Raw genomic sequence first — 24,954 nt, 5'->3', positions numbered from 1 at the left:
CCTTCCCCCTCCCCAGCTCTGCCCGCAGGCCTTGGGGAGTGCGGGAGTCGAACCTCCCCTTCCCCACTCGCTTGCTTTAAAGGGATTAAAAAGCCCAGCCCCACCGAACACGGGGGCGCAGGACCCAGCTGCCGGCTCAGCCATGCCCATAAATAATTAAAGAGAAGCAGCTCATTTTGGGCTCAAGGCCCTTTGAAAAGGGGGTTACTAAAAGCAGCAGCTTCCCCATTGTCCAGCAGAGGAAACTTGTGCATCCAGGGCTAAACCCAGCGGGGAGAAGGAGGGGAAGAGCAGAGCTTTCGGGAACACAACAATCGGCACCACTGCAGCCTTGTTTTGCCTGGCTGGGTTTTTAAGCTCTATTTTTGCTTTACCTTTCCAGTGATCAAAGCAAGGGCAGCCTCTCCCCACTCTCCTTGCTCTTCTCGTTGTGCTGATTTTGCATCCCCTTGACCCCGAGTCTGCCACTGGTCCCAAAGGAAAACCACAGAGCCTCCTACAGAGCAGAGACCTGTCAGCATCTCTCAAGAGCAGGGCCAGGCAGGCGGAGGTGCTGAGAAGGCATCACGGCAGCCAGAGCTGCCCGCGGGGACCAGGCCTGCCCCTGCAGGCCCCTCAAGCCCCATCAGAGCGAGGAGCTGCAAAAAATCGGGGCATCTGCTGCTTCCCGCACTTCCCTCCTGGAACCAGAGCAACTCACGTGGCCAGCCGGCCAGTTTACCCCTGTGCAGCAGGCTGTCTGAAGGAAAGGTCTGCTCCTCACATGGCCAAAATTAACCTCCTCTTCCCTGCACTGCTCCTCTGATCAAAGGCACAGCTTTGAAAAACCGCTCCAGGCTGCAGCCCCAGCAGTCGCTGCACAGATCCCCACGTGAAAAGCACTCCCTCAAGGAGGAGAAGGCAGGTCACAGCCTATCAGTCATAAAACCTTGTGCCAGACATGGTGTCTACGCCCGAGTCCTGAACAACAGCTCAGCTATCACTACTTGTCAGATGCCTCCAGCAAAACCCCAGACAGCTCCGTGCAATTTTTCAGCAAGAGCAGAGCAAGCTCAGCAAGTCTCAGAAGGGGCTCAGCCCCCAAAGGATCCAGCTCTCGCTCCAGCAGACAGTTCGGTATCGACACACACTACTTTGCAAACCATTAAGCTGTCTCTTTCAAAGCAGAGCAGACCATACTTTCTTTTTTTTCCTCCACAGCGAAGCAATACCAGTAAGTCACAGAGAGGATAGGCATTCAGCAGAAAGGATTCCAGGAGGTCATTTGCCAAAGGAAGGCGTCCCCAGTATTTGATCAGGGAGGAAGATGGGAGGGCACAAAAGCACATCAGCAGCAGGTACAGCAAGAGAGAAGAAAGCAGAGCAGAGATGCAAGCAGAGGCCACAAGGGGCTGAGCCTTTAAAAGCACAGATAAGCAGTTTGATCTACAAACGAACCCGCATGAACAAGAAACCTCATCAACAAGCCAACCCTGGGGATGCTCCACCTGTGCCTCCAGTCACAGGCTTCCGCTCTCCTCAGCGTGAGGGGAATGAGACATGTTCCCTGCCACTTCCCAAGACATCAGGATCATGTGTCTTGTTTGTCACCTGGACTGGGACCGCAGATGAAAAACATTCACTCCAAGAGGGATCTGCTGCACGGACAGAGCTCCGACCCAGCTTTTCCTAGATAGCTGACAGCTCAAAGGGGTTGGCAGAGGAGGGTTTTTTTTTCCTCCACCCTTTGTTTTGCTCATTTTTAATGCTTTGTTTTCCTAGAACTGCTCTGTGAATGGTTGGGAATGAGCGAGACCAGGACAAAGACAAAACTCAAAGGTGAAATGCAAACAGTGGAAAGCAAGAGCAGCATTTGACAGCAGTTTCTACTGAACTGAAGGAACAAAAGATGGACACAAAGCCTGTTAGGGAGGGACTCATTATCCCTGATCCCCCCCATGAACTACAAGCAAGTTTCTCATTGACACAATGGCTCCTAGAAGGGAAGGCTGGACTTAACATGCCTGCTTCAAACATAAATGGCTGGGTTAAAGATCATGGTAGGCTGCCTTCCCATACCAGAATGAAGCTATAAACACAGAGCCCAGTCTGCTTCCCATTCCATCTAGATCTCTTTTAGCCTATTCCCAGCTTTCTTGCACAGCCGTGATAAGTTTGAACAGTAAAAATGTGCCCAAGAATTTCCTCATTTCAATGCAGAACAAGGGCGGGGGATCCAGCGTGCAACACAGAAGAGAAGCTGGTGGCCAACATATGCTCTGCAGATCACGGCAGCACCCAGAGAGACCTGAGGCCAGCACTGAGCACGGCTGAGGCCAGGCAGTAACACCACTGAGGATGCCTGCCCTTACCCTCTGGCTCCAAATGATCTTGCCATGCCCTGGAAAGGTGAACAGCAGTTAAAAGCGGCCATGGCAGCAGACAGAATGAGGTGACAGCCACTGTAATGAAAGGGGAAAAACAGGTCCTTTCTGCTTAACACTTTGGAAGGGGTGATCCTGCCCCACAGGCTAAAGCCACCTCCCCAGCCCAGCCCTCCTGGGGCTCCACAGCCTCCACAGCTCTCAGCACAAGCCTTGGTGAGGCAGGTCTGCTCAACAGCACGCCTTGAGACCACACACAGTCAAACCAGACCTCACACAGCTCACCCACAGTGTGGGCTGAGGAGATTGGTGCTGTTAACAGAGTTCAGGCAACAAGAAAGCCCAGGGACAGGGAGACAAGTGATTTGCCCAAGGTCCCACAGAAAGCCCAGTGGGAGAACAGGAACAGTACAGACATCTCAGCCTTCTGCCTGCAACCAGGAGGGAATACCATGCCTTCCAAACACCACTGGTCAAAGCCACACTGTGAAAACAGGGTCAAAACATGTCCTTTCTGCACCCTCCGTTTCAGCACCAGCTTCCATCTGCTTGTAACTTGCTCGATTTCCCATCCAGCGAGCACATCTGCATCCTGGAGGGAGGATGGCAGGCTGATATTTGCATCCCCAAGCATAACCAAACTTCATTTATTGTCCCTGGCTCACAGATAAGCTGCCAACTCACTCCTCGCCTAAGAAATGCTCACTGTAGAGCCAAAAAAAAAAAAAAAAGAAAAAGAAAAACACAGGCAGAAAAGGAGAAACAAGGAGATCCAAACTCTTCTCCTACCTCTGAAACTTTGTATTCGCAGGTCAGCTTCTTGCCCCTGACACCTTCATTCAGAGTGAGGATGAAGCCCATGTAATCTGCATATGCCTGTAAACACACCCGAGAGAGCAGGGCGTTAGTGAACACCCACGGACTGTGTGAACAAGCAACGCGGCATGGGAGCACTCGTGCACACCGAGGGAACCTTTCCCAACAACACAACACTGCTTGCTTGGAGACACCCAGGGTGCAGGGCTTGCGGAGAGGTTACTGCTATTTTTGGCAGACCTCAAAGGCAGATGGCAATTGCACCAAGCACTCCGTGTCGCTGTAAAAATTACAGAGAGAAGAATCCTAAAAAAGCTCACATTGCCCCCAAAATCCTTCCCTCTGTTCCCTGCCTCCTATCAGGTCAAATTCAAACTCCTTGGCTCTTCAGAGTCTCAGCTGTGCCTAGACATCCTGCTCTGCACTGCTTCTCCCAGTCCTGTGCCATTACCTCCCCTTTCCTCCTTCTATTCTTCTCCCATACTCACACATGATGGACAAGTGGGAGCCAAGACAGCCCAGGCTCCTCCCTGCTCTGCTCTTTTAAATTTGCTGTTTTTGAATCATCGTATCCAGCGCAGCTCCACAGCTCAAAGTCTTCGAAAACACCAGACTAGCACGCTGCCACCTTTCCCTCCTTAGGCCCCTCTTGCACAGAAATCCTGACCAGGAGCAAGCCCTTAAACCCAGGAGACTTCACCAAGGAGCTTCACTCAGAGGCTTGCTTGAGACCTGGCTGTAACTTCAGCTTCTCTTAAGACATCACAGATCAGTCACCAAGCGGGAACCTGCTCCTAAGAGGTGGGACAAGTCTGGGCTAACACATCAACTCCTCGAAGGCAGAGAGAGGAGAACCTGCCTGTTCCACCAGCTCCACACATCCTGTAAATAAAAATTATCCAGGAAATTGAAAGCCTTGGCTCTAGAGCCCTTTCCAGTACAGCAAGGCGGGAAGGCCCCAGAACCAATCCAGCCTGATGCTATTAGGCGGCCAGGCAGCAGGACCACGTTCCAGTTGAGTTCAAATGGCACGGGTTAAATCCACTTTTGCTATAATGTACAGGCTAGGTAGGATGAAATAGTTACCAGTTTCTCATCTAGCTGGTTGGGAGGGAAAAGTAATAATTTTTAAGCATCTCTGGCCTCCCTCAACCCCTGGTGTCCCCCAGCTCAATCTTTTGTCGGAGCATTTGGCTGCCAGACTCCACACCTCACTGCCAAGTAATTTTCCTACAAACAGGCAGTGACTCTTCTGCTTTAAAACACAAACCGATTAACTTCCCATTACTTACCCAGACCTACTTTACCTTGTGGCTGTTCCCAGGCCAGACCTACCTGCCACCGAAACATAATAAGCACTTACCAGCTTTCCCTGACCCCAGAGCCATACCTGAGAGCGCTTCCACTTGGCCATGTCGGAAACCATGTTTATCTCCTTTTTGGGGATCATGAAGCTCTGCTGGATGGGAGGAGCCACCTCCTCAGAGGTGCCTGGGAGATGCAAAAAGGAGGTAAAATAGAGGCAGTGGAGAAGAAGAAATCCTCTATCTTCCTGTCTTAGAAACCTACATTCATTACTCAGGAGACAGAAAGCAAACAGCTTTGCCATTATCTCATCAAGTCTTCCTCACCAAACAATATCCTCCCGATCCCTGGATAATATACTCCTAAGGACACTGCAAAGCTTCAGAAAGTGGCATTGTGTTTGTTTTCACCACTGAAGACGCATTTCCCATCTAGACAGAGAGGCTGGTGCAGGAGATAACAAACACAACATCCAGCTAGTTTAATTATTTCTACCTAGTGAAGACAAGCCTCAGGTCACGCTGAAGCACTGAGCTCTCCTAACAAACTAACTGTGCCTTGTTTTCAGGGTGTTTAGCCTGAATTGCATTCCTCGAGTAAGGACAACTCCTGCAAAGACAAAGCTGCAGCAATTCCACAGATGGCAGTCCAGAGCCGCAGACCCCGGCCCAGGCAGCACGGGGCTCGGAGTATGCCAGGACACAGCCCCTTCCAGGTGGAAGCTATGAAGATGATTTCATTTTAAAGCTCTCTCAGAGCCCAGGATGTGACACTTAATGCAAATGCAAGTTGTTAACACATTAGCAGGGCTCCTTCCCTGGGCATCTGAACCAAGTACGCAGCCCTGCGATAAGGGTCACCCCTTCCCCAGCTCTGCAGAGCTCTGCTCTCAGCCTGCAGTCACGCAACGGGACGCAGCAGAGCCAGAAACGCTCCATGAGGTTAGAGATGATTTGCATTACGCTCCTATAAACGCAGCTTTTAATAGCAAGCAGCAGTGCAGCTGACCACCAGACGCTAACTTGAATTTATGAATTTATCATTTTAATCCTAGAAAATCTGCAGGCATTTGTTCAGCACCAGCCACCCTGGCAACACCTCAGTGACTGCTCTCTATACTACGGCAAGCGCCGGCGCTGGCTCCCTGACATACACCACCAAACTCCAACTCCTTAAAATATTATTAGCTTTATTTACATAGAAAATACTACCCAGGAGCGTCAGCAGCCTTTCCTGCAGCAGAGCAGCACTGTCTAGCAGGCAGATCAGGGAAAAAATAATCTTGAATCACAGAGAGTCCGCTACAGACTTGTCACTGAACCTTAGAAAATCATGTAACTTCTCTGCCTCTCACATTCCCCATCTACAGAACGAATGCAGTCCCGTCACCTGCCCAAGGTGTGATGACATTTGGTTCATTTCTCTGCATAAGTTACAGTAAAACTCCCATGCACAAGGATGAGAGGAACAGTACAGGAGAAATCTAAATAAAAGCCACGCATGTCTCCCATCTGAAAACTCACCACACAACTCACAATGACGAGCATCATAATGATGGAGCTCCTATTTTAAAATAACTTATAATGTGCAAACAATGAGAAACTCCAGAGCAGTGCTGCGAAAAGGCAAACGCTGACTTGTCCATCAATACAGACGACACAAAGACCAGAGACGTGGCCACCGCAGTTTCCTGGACCAGGGGGATCCAGGCGTTAGCCCAGCCTCTGCCTCATCGCAGAACTCATTTCATCTCTTTGCATTCACTTCTCAACCATCACTTCTTCCGACACACATTTTGGGCATTTCCTCTTGGGGAGGAGAACACAGATACTCGAAGGAGAAAACACAGTGAGGGCTGCAGGGGTTACAACGTTACAAAACGAATATATAAGCGGAAGTCCAGAACCGACAATGTGATGGAGACAGGAGCAAAACGGGTTCGTTTTACGATGAGAAGCAGCTTAGACAAAGGCGACACTTTCAATCTTACTCCTGTGGTGTGGAGAGGGGAAATCAAGCTCAGCCAAGAGAAGGCTCTGGGAGACCTTACTGAGGCCTTTCTATACTTAAAAGGGGGCTTGTAAGAAAGATAGGGATGGGCTTTTTAGCAGGGCCTGTTGCGACAGGACAAGGGGTAATGATTTTAAACTAAAAAAGGCTAGATTTAGACGGTTTATAAGGAAGGAATTTTTTACGGTGAGGGCGGTGAGGCATTGGCCCAGGTTGCCCAGAGAGGTGGCTGATGCCCCATCCCTGGAAACCAGGTTGGCTGGGGCTCCGAGTAGCCTGACCTGGCCCAAGATGTCCCTGATGATGGCCTTTAGCGGTCCCTTCCCACCCAAACCAGTTTGTGATGCAATGAAAAGACGAATTTTCCACACCACCCACCTCAGCAACGGGAAAGGGGCCGCAGCTGACGGGGAGCCCTGCGCCCGGCAGCCCCCATGGGGCAGAGGTTCCCCCACCGCGGCCCCGGTCCCTGCCGTGGGACGCAGACCCTGCCGGGAGCACCCGCCCAGCCCTCGCCGTCCCGGGGTGTGGGGGGGGCAGGCCCGACCCGAGCCGGCAGCGCACGGCCCGGCAGGCCTCGGCCCGCGGCGGGGTCCGGGGCCGCTGCTGCCGGGGGCCGGGGGGTTCCTGGGCCCTTTCGGGACCTCAGCAAAGCCCCTTCCCGCCTCACCCCCCACGACGGGCCCGACCGCTCGCCGCCATCGCCCCCCCCGCAGCCTGGTGCCCGAGGACCCCCCACGCACCACGAGGCCCAGCACCCTGCCACCCCTCACGCCGTGCGGCCGGCACCTCGGCCCCGAAGCCGCCCCTCAAGGACCCCGAGCGCAGCCCCCAGCCCAGAAGGCCCCGGAGCCGCCCCCGCCCCGCCCCGGCCGCCCCTCACCTGCCCGCCGCTCGCTCTCTGCCATCTTCCCGGAGCCCGGCCGCCGCCACCCGTCACCTCTCACCTCCGGACAGGCAGAAGCCGCCGGCGGCCATCTTTGAGCAGGGCACGCCGCCCGGCCCTGTCGTTCCCGCGGCTGTCAACCGGTGGTGTGGCCCCTTCCGGCCACCGTCGTGGCACCACGCCGCCATGTTTGTGCGGGGCACGGCCTCCTCTGCCCACACAGGAGCGCGGGGCGGCCATGTTTGTGCGGGGCGCTGCGGCGCCTCCAGGAGCGGGCGTGCGCGGAGGGGAAAGGAGGCGGGCCTGGGCGAGCGGGAGGGCTCCTCTCACTGCCCCCGGGAGAAGGCAGCTGGCAGAGGAGCCGTGTCCCCGCTCCGACACTGGACGCGGCTCTCCCTCCCGTCACGCCGAGACCCTGCCCTTCCCCAAGATGGCGGCGCGGGCTTCGCCCCGCTCCAAGATGGCGGCGGGGCGGCCCCGCCCCCTGGCGGCCGGGACGGGCGGCGGGGCGGCGGCGCCCGGTGTCGCCGGTGTCCTTGCGGCGGGCGGCGGCCGGGGCCGCGGGCGGGCGCAGAGCCATGCTGGCCTTCGTGGCGAGGGCTGTGGTAAGTGCCGGACGCGCTCCGGGGGCGCCGGCGCTGCGGGGACACCGGGGGGGCGGCCAGGCCGCGCCACCCACCGCAGCGGCGACAGCGACGGGGCTGGCGGCGGCCCGGGGGCTTCCCCCGCAGGCCAGCAGCGGGCGGGGCTGGCCTCGCCGCTCCGAGCTGCCCGGCTGCTGCCGGGGCCCGGCCCCGCTCCCCGAGCCCGGGGAGAAGCTTGGCTGCCGTGGCCCAGGCCCCAGGCCCGACGGGCCTCGGCTGTGAGGCGGGGGGGAAGGGGCTGCCCCTTCCGGGCGGGTCCCGCCGAGGTCAGCGCTCCCCGAGGCTGTCGGTCGGAGGTGGGGGGCTCGGGGCCGGCGGCAGCGGGGAAGGCAGGTGGTGGTCGCAGCTGGTCAGGGACGAGGGGAGCCCGGGAAGCTCCGGGTGCTGCGGGCTTCGGCTTTCCCGGAGCTTTGGGCAGAGCTCCCAGCCCCATCGTAGCAGCCGTTTGTCGTGAGCACTGATGGATCCCCGGGAGCAGGAGGCAGAGCTGGGTGACGGCAGCTGCGCGATGGCTTCCCTCCCCGAGACACCTTCTGAGGGGCCGGGCAGGGCCGGTTGTCTCCGGGCTCGAGGGGGGTCTCCAGCTTCGAGTTCAAAAATCAAAGAAAGAGACAAACCTCTGTCATCTGACACTCAATGTGGTGGCCGTGCTGGGAATCAGACACTTGCTCTGAGGCTCCTCCTGCCCCAGCCTGCAGGTGGGTTTCCCACCAGCTTGGCAGGCTTTGGAAAAGGTCATCCACTGCGTTGGAACGTGGCTCGGGAGCAACGCCAGCCCGCGAGCTGGCCATGTCTGCACGCCCCGCGCTCTGCTGGTGTTCGCTTTCCCTGCGGCTCATGGGGACAAGGGGTCTGTGTGCTCTACTTGCTGCCAGCTGCCTCCTCTGCTCAGCTGCGATCGCCATTCCTCCTCCCACCAAATGCTGGAGTTTGACCTCAAACCAAACAAGCAGAGGACATGAAAGAGGAAAGATACAAATCCACTCCATGTTTTAACGTGCGGTGTTTTCAGTTAATTTGTTTGGGGATTTTCCCTGTAACCCCAGGGAGAATCTGAAACTATTTAGAATCATCAGACTTTCTCTTAGCTGTGTAGAAGACTGTGCTTGTCTGCCCCCAGTCGATTAGACAGACGCGAAGGAATGGGTGATATTCCTTGTGACTGCACAGTCCTGTTGTTGCCCTGCTGTGGAGATACCTATTCTATAGTTTTTTTAAGGGCTGACAACCCAGAGCTCCCCAGAATCTCAGCTTGCAATAATGACCGCACATGCGTGGGCCGTGAAGGCAGTTAAGATGCCGCCTTTAGGCCCAAACTGAATTTGCTCCCATCTCCAACTAATCCTGCCATCACCCGCAGTGATGCTGGATCCCTGTCCAGTTCCTGCTGGAGAGCTGTCCCCATCCGACACCCTCTGGCCACCTTTGCCTGAGCAAAGGGACTCAGTTCCCCATCGCCTGCTAAGTCCTCCCTGCAGCTTGTCCCATCTGGTGCCAGCTCACAGCGTCACCTGCCTCCAGGACATAAACTGGGGTCTCTCCTGCCCAGAGATGTTCAGGCTTCTCTCCCAATGGCCACTGTAGTTTCATGGTCCAGGCAAAGGCCAAGGGAACAATGTCCCCAGGACCTTCACTTCTGCCATGGCCGGAGGCCCAGAGCTATCGATCGGAGAGACTCTGCCCACCCGGTGTTGATCAGCAAGCACTGAGCAGGCAGTGCAGGGCCGACGGCAAGCGGCCACGGGAGGGCTTCCCAGAAAGGCGCCTTCACAGCCGCTGACGCAACCCGATGGTCTGACCCCTGTGCCTGGCCTTGAGCCCTCTGATCGGAGCAGTCATGTGGCAGTTTGCTAACGAGGTGACGCCCTGCCCGGGCAGCACATTGTCAGGTGGAAGAGGAAACCGAGACAGGCCGAGGGAGAGGTTTACCATCTTTTCTGTCCTCCCAGCCATGGATAGGAAGCAGAAGCAAGCAGAGAAGGTACAGTATGCCCACGCTGCCATGATTAACACCCTTCATTTCTTCCCAGCCCCACTCTTTTTTCGTGCTTCAGTAATTCTCCCTTCTCTTGTTTTTAACATTTCTTCTCCAGACCTTGATCCCATAGTTCTTGCCAGGTCCTATGAAGAGCATAGAGCGTTTTCTCTGTGGGCTCAGCACCGCGCAGAGGCTTTGTCACCCTGCAGATTTAGCCCTTTCTTTCTTCTTCTCTGTGCTTAACTCCTGGGAGGAGGTGGGGGGATAGCTGTTTTTTCATTGACTTGGAAATCAAAGGGCATGTTCTCACTGGCGTTCTGAGGATGCAAAGTCCGGAGTCCTGGAGGAGAGTGTCTGATTCAGTAGATCCAACAGAGGGAACTGAAAACCTTTAGAGTACTATTTAAACATTTTCAAGCTGAAGAATCTGTTCATCCAAGAGGAGGAAGTTATTCTTTTGGGGGAAACTGGCATGTTCGTTTCTTGGTCAACAACTGGGTTTGCTCTGTTTCATTTCTCTCTCTGGGGAAATGGTACAGTGCTTTCTAAGGCTTTTATTCCCACATGGCCCTGTCGGATCCCAGGAGCCTGCTGGCATCACCTACAGTTTCCTGAGCAGCTCTAGCTTTTCCCTCTCCAAAGGCTCCTGTAATTTGGCCAGTCCCATACTGGTACATCTAGATAGAGGTTCTCTTAATATAGCTGGGTGCTTCAGTAACTGGAAGGTTCACCAGCATAAAGGATGTTGCCCCAGGGCCTGCACATCATAGCCAGTCCGTCCCTGACCATCGCTGGCCATGTACCACCCCTGACCAGTCAGAGAAGAGGCGTTTTAATCCTGCTTATCTAAATTCTGCCTCCTCAACGTCCAAAGGGTAGTTCGATCTGGCACAAGGGTTATGCTTAACTTTCTAGCCTTACACTATTATAAGAAGTAAAGAGACAGTTTCTGACAGTATGTAAGATTCATATTTCTTTCACAAGATACTTTCCTCCTGCTTACCGTGGGATGGAAGGATTTGACTTTGTTGAACACATGGAGACTCTCAGCTGGAAGGTGCCCAGAGCGGGAGATCTATCATTATCCTGGCAGCATTTCCTCTGATGCGCTCAGAGTCGGTATCTTGGGAGATCAAGTTTCTTTTTTGCAGCTTTTCTGGGTGGCCTACAAACGTCTCTAGCGTGCAGTCAGTAGACCTGCGTCTTGCATTTGCGCTTTGTGCGCTCTGCTCGCATGCTGAGGCACCTGTGTGTGCCCTCAGAGAGGCTGGGATGGAGACTGCCAGATCCAGGTTATTTGCTACCTCGTGCACATCGGGGGGAAGTTTTGTCTCGACATTTGCTTTGTGCTTTGCAGGCCAGGCCCTACGGCCTGCTGAAGCCGACAGCTTTAGGCAAGATCCCAGGCAGATTCCAACTTCATCAGGAAGCGTTGCCCCATCTCCCCGTGCCGCCGCTCCAGCAAACGCTGGACCGCTACCTGCTGACTCTGCAGCCCATCATCAGCGAGGAGGAGCTGAACCACACGCAGGAGCTGGTGGCTGAGTTCCGCAAGCCTGGAGGCGTCGGGGAGAGGCTGCAGAAAGGCCTGGAGAGAAGAGCCAAGAAAACGGAGAACTGGGTAGGTCGGGTCTCTGGCCCCAGGCTCTGGTTAGGGAGGGTGGTGGTCTGATGCACACCTCTCCCATGTCCTGGCTGCAACCACTGGCACCTGTGTTTTTATGGCATCATCTTCAGTCTACTGCCAACCTCCCTGAGCTGTGCAAACTTCTCACCAGGACTCGGGTGAGCAGAGAGATCTACAGCAGAACAGGGAGTCGCTGACCCTGTCCGTGGCTGCTGAAGCCTCTAACCTGTTAGCATCACACAGCTGCCCCAAGAAGATGAAGGAAACCCTCTGCTCGAGCACCAAGAGCCCCCGCTGCCTTGCTCAAATCCCCCTCTGCCTTCCCACACGCAAAGCGTAAAACCCAAACAGTTTGTTTGCAAAGTGTGGGACAGACCTGGGGGCCCAGTGCTAAGACCATTCAGCCGGGCTTGGGTCAAACAGCAGCAGACACCATGCCTGCATGTTGCCTTTCTCCATCCCAGCTCTCAGACTGGTGGTTGAAGACAGCTTACCTGGAGTATCGCCTGCCGGTTGTGGTCCACTCCAGCCCAGGTGTGGTTTTACCTAAGCAGGATTTTCTGGATCGACAAGGTCAGCTCAGGTAAAGTCCTTTTCAACTGTCCCATCAGTTTCAGATGGGATGAGCTATCTCTGCTGGACAGGGAGAAGGGTGTGCAGGCTAATTGGGAAAGAGTAATTAGCATGTGGTTCCCAAGTTTGATAGTTGTCTGTGCTGTGCAAGAGGGCTGTACAGATAAGGAAAGGCTGCCAGGCTGTAAGGAAACTCCTGGTTGCACCAGACTAAATATTTCATCAAGACGGAAAACTGAAGAGTCCAATGGTTCAGGTACTAAACTGGGATTAAAAACCTAGGTTTTGGTCTTTGCTTTAGCACAGATCTTCATTGCAAGATGGCCACATTGCTGGCTGGAGGCATTGGGAGGATGTATCTGACACACTAAAGACTAGAAGGCACTACAGTTGTGCGTGCAGTTAAGAGGACGCATAAAAACTAGCCCAAGCACATAAGGGAGACAAACCAGAAATGCCTCTGGAGTTTGCTCATTTAAAGGGATGGAGGAACCTGCTGCAGGGACTGTCCCCTGTTCTGTCGTTTCACTTGTGGATTTATGGTTTGGAAAACTTAACAGTCACCAGCCTCTCTCCACCCTGAGTTTTTCCTTAAAATCAAACACTGCCATGTCCTCTCCTCCTTGTGGGCTCCCTTTAATTTTTAACCACCACTACAACTGCGTTAAATCCACCTGCAAAACTTTATCATTGACCTTTATGCAGAATTACCTTCACCACAGTTACCAGTCATTGCTGCTCTGGCAGATCAAAAGTACCAGCCAGGGGAGCAGTGAGGCTGAGAACGAATCCTCCCTTCCACTCCCTTGGCTACGCCTGAGCAGGGGTGCAGAGGGGCAAGCCTTACAGGGACAGTGCAATACTGGACAAATGGCTTTAAAAGCTCTTTCTCATGTTATTCCCTCTTAAGTTTTCCAAATGGAAGGTAAGATCTGGAGGACTAACAGTGCTCCAACTAGTGGAATCGAGCAGCTGCATGAAAATCTGGGCTCCCATGTAAAACACAATTTAAATACACGTTTGTATAGTTTGTGGCTGCAGAAAGAAGTTTGACAGCGTGGCTTGAGACTAAAGCTTCAGAAACCAGAAGGCCATTTTAGAAAGTGGAGTTCTCCGTTCCTTAGTCTGGCAACACTGATGACTGAAAACAAGTCAGCGAACCTCTGCCCCGTCTCCCTCTCAAGCCTTAACTCCGCTCCCAGGCTGTTTGCTCTCAGGAAAGGAATGTAGGCTTTCTCACTGTTGTTTCCCAGCTGTTTTACTTCCTCAGGTTTTGCAGTAAGGCTGGGAGATTTTCACTGAAAACTACTTTGCAGGATGTCTTATTTGTTCAACAACCCTTAGGTTCTTGGAGTTACATCCTTTGATCTTTACTAGGGATGGGTAGGCTGAGCAAATCCAGATGACACTGCCAGCAAATGCCAAATGCTCGCACCACTCTAAAGCCTTTGAAGCTCAGCTGACTGCAACCTCTTGTCACAGTGACCTCCTGCCTCCCGCTCATGGGTGGGAGCTCCCAAGTCAGAGTAGGCCAACCTGTCACTCCCAGCTAAGCAGTTTGCTGTGGCTTGTCACAGCCTCCCTCCCTGCTAGGGGTTGACATTGGCCTCAGTGACAGCATGCAGCGTGTCTGCATTTGTTTCAGATCCCTCAGTCCCAGAGGAACGCTCATAAGAGTTGCATTAGCAGCAGAATGTTCATCAGGTAGGCACCAAGTCAGCAGTGGTGAGTCTTGGATGCAGGGCAATACAGTTGCACCTTGGCTTGAAACTCAGAGGTGGCCCCTGCACAGGGAAGGGCAGAAATCCCTTTTTCTCAGTGTTGTTTTAATGCTAAGACTCAGAACTAAGACGTGATAAAATCACAACACATCAGTAAAAAATGCTGCTGTTAGAGGGTCATTTATGCATCTAGACTGAACCCTGCTGTCCTGAAAGTTGTCTGGAATTCCTTGGTTCTACAGTAAATACCTAAAAAACTGTCACACGGTAGGACTATGTAGCAATCTCAAATCACAGCCCCACAGTGGCTGTGTCAACTGACCAGAGATGGACACAACAGGGGCTTGGCAGGAAGGCTGAATTTTCTGAGGAGCAGAGAGAAGCTCTGCTAGCCCTCCACAGCCAGTTCCTCAGCCTCAGATGTTCTGTGTCTGAATCTCAACTTGGTACATTTGATATTTTCCCAGGTTTGCTGCCAGGCTGATTGAAGGCATCCTGGATTTCAAGGCCATGATTGACAAGTGAGTGAGTGACCCTCCTGACTCTCTCGTGTGTTCCTTACTGTTACAGAGAGGCTGAGCCTAGTCAGTAAATTTCCCTTCCAAACAGAAAGGCAAGAGTAGAGAGCACATACATTGTAATCAACATCACTGCTCACAGCCAAAGTCATCACCGCTGGAAAAAAAAACCCCATACTTTTCTTTCTTCATGTTATTTGTTTACCTTAATACTTTCACTGGCACATGTATGCGCTTAGAAGGAGTGAGCCTGACTGACAGTCCTGTGGAGCTACATACTTTTGTTTGCCCACAGAACAAGTTACAGCTCAGGCAGCAGGAATTTGTTTCTCTCCTTTTGTGTTTCTGGTGTTTCTCATCTCCCAGCCAGACAGGATGAGCTCTAGAGAAACTTGTTCCTCCCTACCCCTTTTCTTCTGATCACCAGCAAACCTCTGCTGAACATGCCTTATTTATATTCCAAAAATATGTTTACCAGCACATTACCAACATCACACCCCTACATCCAAATTCAGACAAGGCTCAGGGCCAACCGTGAGAAGCGTAGTTGGAATATGACTGCTCAAGTGATTGACCGAGTCCCAGTCTAGTTCATGAGTCACAGATAGCCACCACTCAAGATGATAGCTGAAAACCTCTTTCTGCCATTTCACTGGAAATAATAAATGTCCAAGGATATTGTGCCCTGGATTCTCCTCTGCAGACAACACAGTGTATGCTAAGCCATGTAGTAGGTCCAGAGATCTCTTTCTCTGGTGTTACAAAGAGAGGTTTTTTTCCCTTTCCAAATGAAACGCTGGCAAACAGACACTTTCTGTAGTCCCTGCTAAGAAAGCTGGTAGGAATGGGGAAGAACGGCCCCTTTTTTATACCACCACCACATTTAGGTCTTGTTGGAGTGAGTGACAGGCTGCATGGCTGAGCCTGTGCCTGTCTTGTGTGGGGAGTACAGGCCTTCTCACTGCTGTTTTCCCCTTCCTCCTTACCTTGCTGTGTCTCCAGTGAGACCCTCCCAGTGGAGTACATGGGTGGGAAGCCTCTCTGCATGAACCAGTACTACCAGATCCTCTCCTCCTGCCGCATTCCCGGGCCCAAGCGGGACTCCATTGTCAACTATGCCAAAGGCAAAAAGCAGTCCAGACACATCACAGTGGTTCACAACTTCCAGGTACGACAGCTCCCGAGTTTTCGAGGAGGTTTGTTTAGATGCAGATGTCCCTTTCAGCTAGCTGTGGTCCAGAGGAAAGGGAACAACAGAAAGTCTCAGCCCACAAGGTTTGCCTCACCAGTGCTCCCTTTACCCCCTTTGGCTTGCCAACAGCTGGGATTGCCATGTGTGAGCAACAGACGACGAGGCAGAAAAATGCTCTGTTTCTCTGTTTCTTCTCTCTGCAATTCGTGTCTCTCAAAGCCAGAGCTCGGGTCTGGAATTAGAAATTCCAAGTGGAAATTGGATAACAAACCCTGCCACCATGGGCGAGTCTCAGAAGTGGGAATTCCTCTTGTGTTTTGGCCCTCATTACCATGGTTTCTGAGCTTCTTAAAACCTGGACTGCATTTATGCCCTTCAAAGGAAATTGGACTTGAGTCGCTCAATTCTGAGCATCGTTCAAAGGTCTGCTTACAAGCTGAGTTCTTACGTCAGGTCTTATCTTCTCAAAGTGGCTGTTCCTTCCTTCTGTGGCTGGACAATAAAGATCTTCTCTCGTGTTCTGTCTCTGTCCTTGTCCACTCTTCTCACTGTCAGTTCTTTGAGCTGGATGTTTACAACAGCGATGGAAGTCCCCTTACCACTGACCAGCTCTTCATTCAGCTGGAGAAGATATGGAACACCTCCCTCCAAACAAACAAAGAACCTATTGGGATCCTTACCACCAACCACCGAAACAGCTGGGCAAAAGCCTACAACAACCTTCTGAAAGGTCTGTAGAGTCCCTAACGTGCTATCAAACACCATAAATGCTTGAACTACCAGCCTCACCGCTGTGCTTTACTTAGTTCTTTGCTTTGGAAGCTTGTTCTGGACAGATAACATGAGCTTTCCACCTCAAGGAAGCAACTTGATTTCATTGCAAAATATTGTTATTTCTGTTTTAGAACGTACACAGGTGAAGTCTGAAGCTTGGTTTGTTCAGACCTGAAAGCCTAGAGTTTGTTTCCTTGCAAATGGGTGGGATGCAAGAACCATAAAAAAAGGAGGGTGAATGCAGCATGCTCGCATCTGTAACAACCTAGCTGGCTACAATTTTAATTACTGTATGCACCCCTAAATGGCTAATACTGCATTGAAGTACAATGGGAATCCAGTCACCCTGGGTCCTTCAAATTTAAATCTCTCTCCAATTAAAATGCAAGTTTTTCAACTCTGCTTCTTATTTGCTGTTCATTTCTCTCCCAGATAAGACCAACAAGGAATCTGTGCGTACAATTGAGAAGAGCATTTGCACTGTCTGCCTTGATGCGCCTATGCCACGGGTGTCTGAGGACATCTATAAGAGCCGGGTGGCTGCTCAGATGCTGCATGGTGGAGGCAGTCGCTGGAACAGTGGGAACCGGTGGTTTGACAAAACTCTTCAGGTAAGTGCTGATGGTCTAAGTATACTGAAGACCAGGGTCTGGAAGATATGCTTTTTCCTGAGACTACAAAGGCCCAAGAATCCCAGACAACTTTTGCAGGAAGTTTTTCCTCTTATCAAGAGGGTGGAGAAATAGGGGAGACAAGGTGTGGTGGCTGACAGTATGAGAGCCTATGGTTTCCCTTGCCGTCGCCACAAGCCTCATTCCTGCCTCGGGGACTTCCGTTTCTTTTATTGCCTCTGCCCACACTTATTCAGTGTACCAGTTCTTTGTGTTCCCTGTAAATCAATTTTCTGCCTGCGGTGAACAATGCCTCATCTGCTTGGAGGCAGCCCAAACATAGGGAGGTCTGTTCCTTGTATCTCCCCTAGGCTTGTCACTTTTCCTGTTTCTGCCAGAAGCTGCCCAATGGCTTTTTTGTTTTGTTTTTTCAAACATCAGCTGCCATCCCACAGCATCCCTCTGATCTCTTACTCCTTCAGTCTTGTCAAGAGCCTTCAACAGCAACTGCTATTTCAGCTTCTCCTTCATTAGTTGGTTTATCCTGGCTCGTGGATACTATCAATGGTGCTTTAAAAGATTCTTCTCATACCTGCTGAACTCTTCATAATGTTTTCAGCCATTTTGTTCCTATTTGGAACTCTTCATTGATGGGATAAAGCTTAGATGTTCCAGCTAATTGAAAAGGAAGGGTAAACCAGCACATGGTGATATTATTCCTGTACTGTGTGTGCATTTAAGTAAATTAAACCTATTGAACCAGTCTGTTGCCAGGACATTAAGCACACCAGTGTATCTATCAGGCATGCTCTTATCCAGTTAATTTTGCAAAACTACCAGTGCTATCAGATCTTCTAGGCCCGCTGAAAGGCTGTTCTGGTAAATGAGACCTTTGTGTTAGCTTTCCGGTGTGCAAGGATAGGATCACTGTCCATTCTGATACAAAGCAGTGAGACACCAAGATCTCTCGGGATAGCTCCTGCTTCACACACTGGATGTCTGTCTTCAACACTGTCCTCCCACTGTCCTATGCTTCTCTCATAGTTCATCATTGCTGAAGATGGCTCCTGTGGTCTTGTATATGAACATGCTCCCTCGGAAGGCCCACCCATTGTTGCTCTTCTGGATCACATTGTGGAGTACACGTGAGTCCTACGTCCTCTGCTTTTCCCCTGCTTTGGAGATAGGTTTTAAACCACCTGCACCCCAAAAACATGCCTCTTCACAGCTCACCCCATAGGAATTTGTTCTGGAGGAAAGACAGTGGTAGGTATGCTGATTAGGTACTGTAGTTCATTATATTCATGATGAGAACAGAGTGGTAAAGCTGCTCTGGTAAGTTTTGCTACTGCTTCCATTCTCAGGGAATTGCACTGTTCAGAGTTAACAGGACTTTTGCCTGGAGAGGTGTTTCTTTTGGGCAAAAGGCACAGAAGACATTTCATTCTTCATTCACACCCTTCAAAAAAGAAAAATGCAATGGCACTGTGAAGAATTTTTCAGCCTGTGACTAGTGTCACAAGGTGTTAGAGAAGATCTCCTGTGCATTTCTACCCAGGCTCTGGCATACTTAGCTGAGCCTCATGTTAAAGGTCTGGTTAAACATACTCATTTCTCTATGCAGGAAGAAACCTGAGCTGGTAAGATCGCCCATGGTTCCTTTGCCAATGCCCAAAAAGCTGCGGTTTAACATCACACCAGAAATCAAGACTGACATTGAGAAGGCAAAGCAGAACCTCAACATGTAAGTATGAAGCAGCAGACAGGTCTGGTGAGTGACTGAGTAATTCACATCTCCCTTTGGAATGCATCGGTGGTTTTAATGAGGCTTCCCCCACTGCAGCCAGGGAGTTTTTCCAGTGACTTCTTGGGTCAACACCACTGAACCTAGCTGAAAAGCACACTAAAGCCACCTGCCAGTAATCAAGTCAAAGGTGCTGGAAGGGCATAACTTCTGATCCATCCCACTTCACCGAGAAAGAGCAAGGCTTTACTGGATCTAACTAAGGATACTAGAGCATACACGCACAAGCCCATCTAACCTGGTGAAGATTTTCAGTAGTGGCTGAAAAAAGCTCATCTCCATAGTGCTGCCCAAACAAGTCTATGACTGAACTCTCTCTGTCCCTGCATAAATCAGAGGCGAATAGCCTATTCTCTCTGAGCCTCATGAAAGCAAACTCCATACCTTTATGTTACAAGAACAAGCAACAGGCAAAGGAACACTTCCTCTTTCTTTTCTTGCAGAATGGTTGAAGACCTGGATATCAAAGTCATGGTCTTTCATCAGTTTGGGAAAACCTTCCCCAAGTCAGAGAAGATCAGTCCTGATGCTTTCATCCAGCTGGCCTTGCAGCTAGCATATTACAGGTAAGACCACCAATAGGTAGCTTCTCAGCTTCCTCACCATCAGACTCAAATATGTGAGCTTAATAAAGGTGGCACAGACAAGTCTCTCACAGGCTGCTATGGCCTGCTTCCCAAGTCCCATGCTTTCCTCTTGTACTGGGACTGAACAGATCTCGGTCGTGGCAGCAAACAACAAGAAAGATTTACCCCTCTGTGTGTGTACAATCCTAGCATCAGAGGTCAGCCATCAATGGGATTCACTCACATAAAAGTCTTCCCCTTCGCCCAGTTGTTCTGCTTCGCAAGAGGCCATTATGCATCTCAGGACAAACTCACTTCTGTGACTTTCTTCTCCATTCTCCAGGATGTACGGCCACACCTGTGCCACGTATGAGAGTGCATCGCTAAGGATGTTCCGCCTGGGCCGCACAGACACCATCCGCTCCACTTCTGTAGACTCTCTTAAGTTTGTGCAGTCAATGGACAGCCCTGACAAATCGGTGAGGATCTGAGAAGTGGAGTCAGAGGACTCCACTCCAGAAAGAGAGGAAAGCTGCTTATTTGGCTAACCCTGTGTCAGCTGGTTTCAGCTAAGCAAAACTGCACCCAATATGAAGCTGAGCTAAGACATACCTTGGAGTATATAGTTACCCACCTTGGCTTTCTTTCAGCTTTCCTTTCATATGTACTGAAAGCCTGGCAAAAAACATGGGGACATTTCTAATCCATCATAAAGTAGTATGTCCCTTCTAACAGTCTGTTTAGCTACTCAAACCAAGTTCTGCTACTAATGGATGGAGAACTCCATTCAGAATGAAGTAAAACAGTCAAAATTATTTAAAAATTAAATCGAGTAAATCTAAAAGCTAGTCTAGGATAGACACACAAGGGAGAAGTGCCCTCCATCCTAAAGGAGCAGCCAAAATTAGGTTTTCCATTCTGCAGAAAAAGTTACAGACAGATCTGTGTGTTCTCAGGACCAGGAGAAAGCAGACTTGCTGAGGAGAGCTACCCAGGCCCACAGGGAATACACTGACATGGTGAGTGTCCTCTATGCAGACAACATCGGGGTTTTGCATAGTAAATGAGGGTTCTGGTGAAAGATGAGACCTGAAGAGCTTTCTCTGCTGACATAGCGATGTGGACATTAGTGCTGCTCTGATCTGACAGAGCTCTCGGCCACAAACTGAAAGCTTTCTCTCTAGCTAGTGGTTTTGGTGTCCCTTGTGACTGACCTAAAGGAGAGAATAAAATCTGAAAATAGCTTCAGTTCTCACTGTTGCTAATGAATGGCAAAGGTGCATGAGGACCCCTTAAACCAGAGGGAGCCCGTCGGCAGGAACTGTAAGGTTGGTTCCACTGTGTCTTTTTTTTCCACAGTCCTTACAAACAAGACTGGCTCTTGATCCAGTTTCCTTCTAACTTTAAACATTTAAAGATTTTTTAGAAGTGCTTATTTTTTCTTTAACCCAAAGAAATTGATAGGTTTGCTTGCTTTGCGTGCTAGACAGGCTCTCACCTCTTCTTCCTTCCTTACAGGCAATAAGGGGCAATGCAATAGACCGCCACCTCTTAGGCTTGAAGCTTCAAGCTATTGAGGACCTAGTGAGCATACCTGAACTGTTCATGGACACAGCGTATGCTGTTGCAATGCACTTCAATCTCTCAACCAGCCAGGTAGGACTCATCTGAGCAAAGACAGAAGTGTTCTCTTTGTTTCTTTTCATTGCCTTTCTTCTCCACTTTTCTCCTTCATTCCCTTCTGTTAGAAGCTAATCTTCATCGAGGGACAGAAATTAAGCCTGCTACCAATCCCTTTAAAGCTGCAGATCTGATCTTATAGCTGCCAGAGTCCCTCTCAACCTTGTAAAACACTAGCATAACCAAGGCCAAGACCACTAGAAGTGTTTGGTGTCTACCTGCAAGCAACAGCAATTGAAGCTACCAGAATAGCTTTACGTTCATCTGCTGTGCTGTGATTCTTACTGATGTAGTTCTGCTTGTGACTTACTACAAGCTAATCTTGGGGAGCACTACTCCTCTGCAGATGTGTGGGAACATACGTTGCTACCGAATGACAGAATCCAGCATGTGTGGTGGGAGGTGGGTCTGACCAAAGAGGCTTTCTGCTAGAGCATTTCTATGAGATGGCAGTTTCTGCTGCTGTTGACAGAGCTGTTAGTATTTGACGGCTACATTTCTCTCTGGCTGGTTAGAAAGTCCTTAATCACATTATCTCCACAGGTCCCAGCAAAGACAGACTGTGTGATGTGTTTTGGTCCCGTGGTTCCAGATGGCTATGGAATCTGTTACAACCCTATGGATGAACACATCAACTTTGCAATTTCAGCATTCAACAGCTGCGCTGACACTAACGCAGCCCGCATGGCACATTATCTTGAGAAAGCACTGCTAGACATGAGGATCTTGCTCCAGTCCACTCCCAAATCCAAACTGTAAGAGGCAAACATGATGCAAAAACCCCAACTAAAGGGGCTGTCCCCTGTGCACTGAAGTTCCCAGTTCCTCAGAAAATGATTGAGAGGACAGCTTGCCCTGACTGGAACCTAGGAGGGCATCTACCATGTGTTTTCAGCAAGAGATTACAGAATGGTCATCCGCAAGTATTAGACTCCATGGTGAGAGGAAACGTCTTAAGCCGAAGTAGAACTGAGTGGTCCTCTCCCATCAATGCAAACTGCACCTTCCTGTCCTCAAAGAGGACCAAAATATGATTTTTATGGAACATACTGTAAAGGAATACAGAAAGCACAGTCCTTACCAGTATCTAAATCCATTTGCTGAGGAAGATAGTTCTTCTCCAGAAAAAGCAGGGAATGTTTCTTATATGATGGAACTACTGTAAGACCAAGTGGTTTTGCTGGTTTAGTCTTCTGAAGAGCGCAGCATCTTTCAAAGTTGACTGAAGATTTTTTTTTTTGCTGCTCCAGCAAAATGTCACCATTGAATTTTGGCAAGGGGAGAAAGAAGTTCTTGTCAGAGCAGATCCAGCCTCAGAGTGCACTGCACTAATTATCCCAGGCATTCTGACCATTATGTGCTTCTCAGGCCTGGGAACGTTCCCTTCCCCTCGTTTTAGGACGCTGGGATCTCCTCTCTGTTGCACTGACCCTATTAACAACAGAATATCATTTGCTACAAACTAAGGTGGGTTTTTAGTTGTTCTTCTGGGTTTTTTGTTAAGCTTGCTGCTGTGGTCCCAGCCATGGATCTTCAGGCTCAGTGTAAAGCTTTTTGCCCACAAAGCTTCTACAAAACTTCTCTCACACAGGTTTTGCTAGCTATGGCTTTACGTACCTTAACATTTGCCGAGATGAGAAGGTATCGCCTATGCATTTAGCGGGATACTTGCTTCATGGTACCCTTCTTTGGAATTGAGGAAAAGAAACAGATGCTGACCTTCTGTTTACTACGCAAAAGGCCACATGCCTAGTCTCCTTCAGGGCACACACATTAATCCAGTTTGGTTTTATACCTTGCTTTCAGAACAACAGATTTGTGCATAATGTGTTATGTCTAAGTTGTGTACAAATAAGAATGTTTCTGATCAGGAACTCCAGAACATACTCCTGTTTATGGCCCACCAAGTTCAATCTGTTAGAGCCAAAGAAAAAACAGCTGCAGAATCACCCTTTTCACATCACTCTAACAAGGCAAAAAATCTTGAAAAGCAGGAAGAAAGCTGAGAACATGCAAGCACTCTAGATTTTGTCCACCGTAGCAGCCACTGTTCCTCCAGTAACAGTACAGCATCTTTTCTGCCACTCTTGGGAGGTTTTATTCTTACTGCCATGTTAGTTGGATTTGTGCCAGCTCTATTCTGCAGGAGTGTGATCTCATGATAGTGTTTTTATATTCAGTTGACAAACTTGAGACAGTAAGAGATCATATACAAACATTAACATACAATTGTAGCATAGGAATTTTTGTAAGCAGTACTTCCTACTAATCTGCCAGAATCCAAACTGCTGACTGTACTTTTATTTAGTAAAACCCTATGGTAATGAAGAATTCTAGTGCTATTTCTGCAACAGGAATTTAACATTAAAATTGCACAACCTTCAAGATGTGGCTGCTGGGACATCACCATGAACAAGCAGCATTAGGAGTCTGATGGCCTGTTTTGTTACAAGGAAATATTTGATCATAATTGCTACTTTTCTGATCATAGAACAGCAAGAGACATGATCAAAGTGCCTGGGTGAACATCTATGAAGAAATTTGCACTAAACATGTTTAAACTAAAACCTTTCTAATTTGCTTCTTGAAAGACACAAGTCAAGACTGCTGCATTTTTTCCTTAAAAAAGTGTTATTTCAAAGCTTCTGTCTTATACCTAAATAAACCTTAAAAAGGAAAATTTAACTGAAACTCACCTGCACAGCCAGTGATTGTATGAACTGCCACTTTCACATCATCTACATGGACTTGGTTGATCTTTTAGAAGAACCCTGAATGGAGTGAGATAGTCTAAAAAAAAAAACAGTAGGAGCACCACAAACCTGCGCGCACACATCCCTGCTCTGTTGACTCCTCTGTATGAATTAGACCGAAAACTACAAGAGGATACTCAGTATTATCAAAGTGTAAGTGACTGTGTACACGCTACATAAAAGACCAAACCTTGCCAGCATAACATCTGGGTTTACGGAGCCTTTTACATTGCAAAAAAAAAAAAAAAAAAAAAATTCCCTTTGCCACAGTAATCCTCCCCCCGTACTGAATCAACCTCTGTTGCTAGGGGATGAGTTATTTTCCCCTGTCTGCAATGCCTTCAACCACCGATGCTACAGTATTGCCACAGAAGTATTTGAGACTGGCCCTTTTCTACTTCTGTCTCAAAAGGGGAAGGCTTTCCTTTGAAAGTGCCTATTAAAGATTAAGCAGGAATACACACTGCTATGACTGTATCTCAGAAGATGGGAACTATTCTGGATCTAAATCTGGATATCCCCCTAGCTTCAGCAGAGTACAGCTGCAAGAAGCAGACTACCATATTGAAAGAGATACAAGATTCATAAATCACTTAATGCATCCTTAATGATATACAGAGCTGAAATTCAGATGAATGAAGCTGATTTTTCAAGTGCTTGAAAGGACACTAAAATCATTACAAGTTTTTCCTCTAAAAGAGTCTTTTCTTATTGTACAAGTTCTAAAATGTGATGTCCTTCTGATTCATGCCTTCTTGATCTTTTTGGTGTTGACTTACTGAACACTATTCTCCTCCCTGTTTCTGATTGTTTTATCAAGAGATGTCCATTGTCTTAAAAGCACATTAAGTACAAGAAACTTAAATTCCAGAAAAAACTACGGATTTGGAACAAATAATTTAAGAAATGCATAGACTGAAAATGTTCAGTTAACTCTTGGGGTATGAGTGCAATTTATGACACAGCCTGGTAGTGTTGCATGCTTTGCTGGTTAGCTGTGTTAAGTATGTTTCGGTAGTGTAATCCATGTCATGCAAAGTTTTGAAATGTTCTTTGAATAAACTGAAACACAATAAACAGAAAAGTGCTACAAAAAGGCTTAAGTCTCCTTAGGCACTGCAGAAATAACTACC

The 24,954-nt window shown here is 49.6% G+C and overlaps 2 protein-coding genes across 2 annotated transcripts in view; one reads left to right on the top strand and one right to left on the bottom strand.

Annotated features, from left to right (window-relative positions):
- The window catches only part of PTPA (protein phosphatase 2 phosphatase activator), a 29,146-nt gene extending 21,624 nt beyond the window's left edge, over positions 1-7,522 (bottom strand). The window contains exons 1-3 of the mRNA XM_075439300.1: positions 7,378-7,522; positions 4,570-4,670; positions 3,153-3,239 (exon numbers count right to left, since the gene is read on the bottom strand). Coding sequence (XP_075295415.1) covers positions 3,153-3,239; positions 4,570-4,670; positions 7,378-7,402 — 213 coding nt within the window. The 5' untranslated portion in view covers positions 7,403-7,522. The remainder of the gene's footprint in view (positions 1-3,152; positions 3,240-4,569; positions 4,671-7,377) is intronic.
- A 273-nt stretch (positions 7,523-7,795) lies between these two features.
- Positions 7,796-24,917, top strand: CRAT (carnitine O-acetyltransferase). Its single transcript, XM_075439299.1, is given in 16 exon segments — positions 7,796-7,879; positions 7,882-7,985; positions 9,903-10,005; positions 11,360-11,623; positions 12,094-12,212; positions 14,391-14,444; positions 15,444-15,609; positions 16,189-16,363; positions 16,840-17,018; positions 18,063-18,163; positions 18,643-18,762; positions 19,266-19,388; positions 19,732-19,867; positions 20,345-20,407; positions 20,907-21,044; positions 21,612-24,917. Coding segments are annotated over 16 exon segments (2,130 nt in total). The 5' UTR covers positions 7,796-7,810; the 3' UTR covers positions 21,828-24,917.
- Positions 24,918-24,954: the final 37 nt, after the last annotated feature.

This window comes from Opisthocomus hoazin, chromosome 19, assembly GCF_030867145.1.
Source record: "Opisthocomus hoazin isolate bOpiHoa1 chromosome 19, bOpiHoa1.hap1, whole genome shotgun sequence".
NCBI lineage: Eukaryota > Metazoa > Chordata > Aves > Opisthocomiformes > Opisthocomidae > Opisthocomus > Opisthocomus hoazin.
This window is presented reverse-complemented; position numbering and strand designations above follow the sequence as displayed.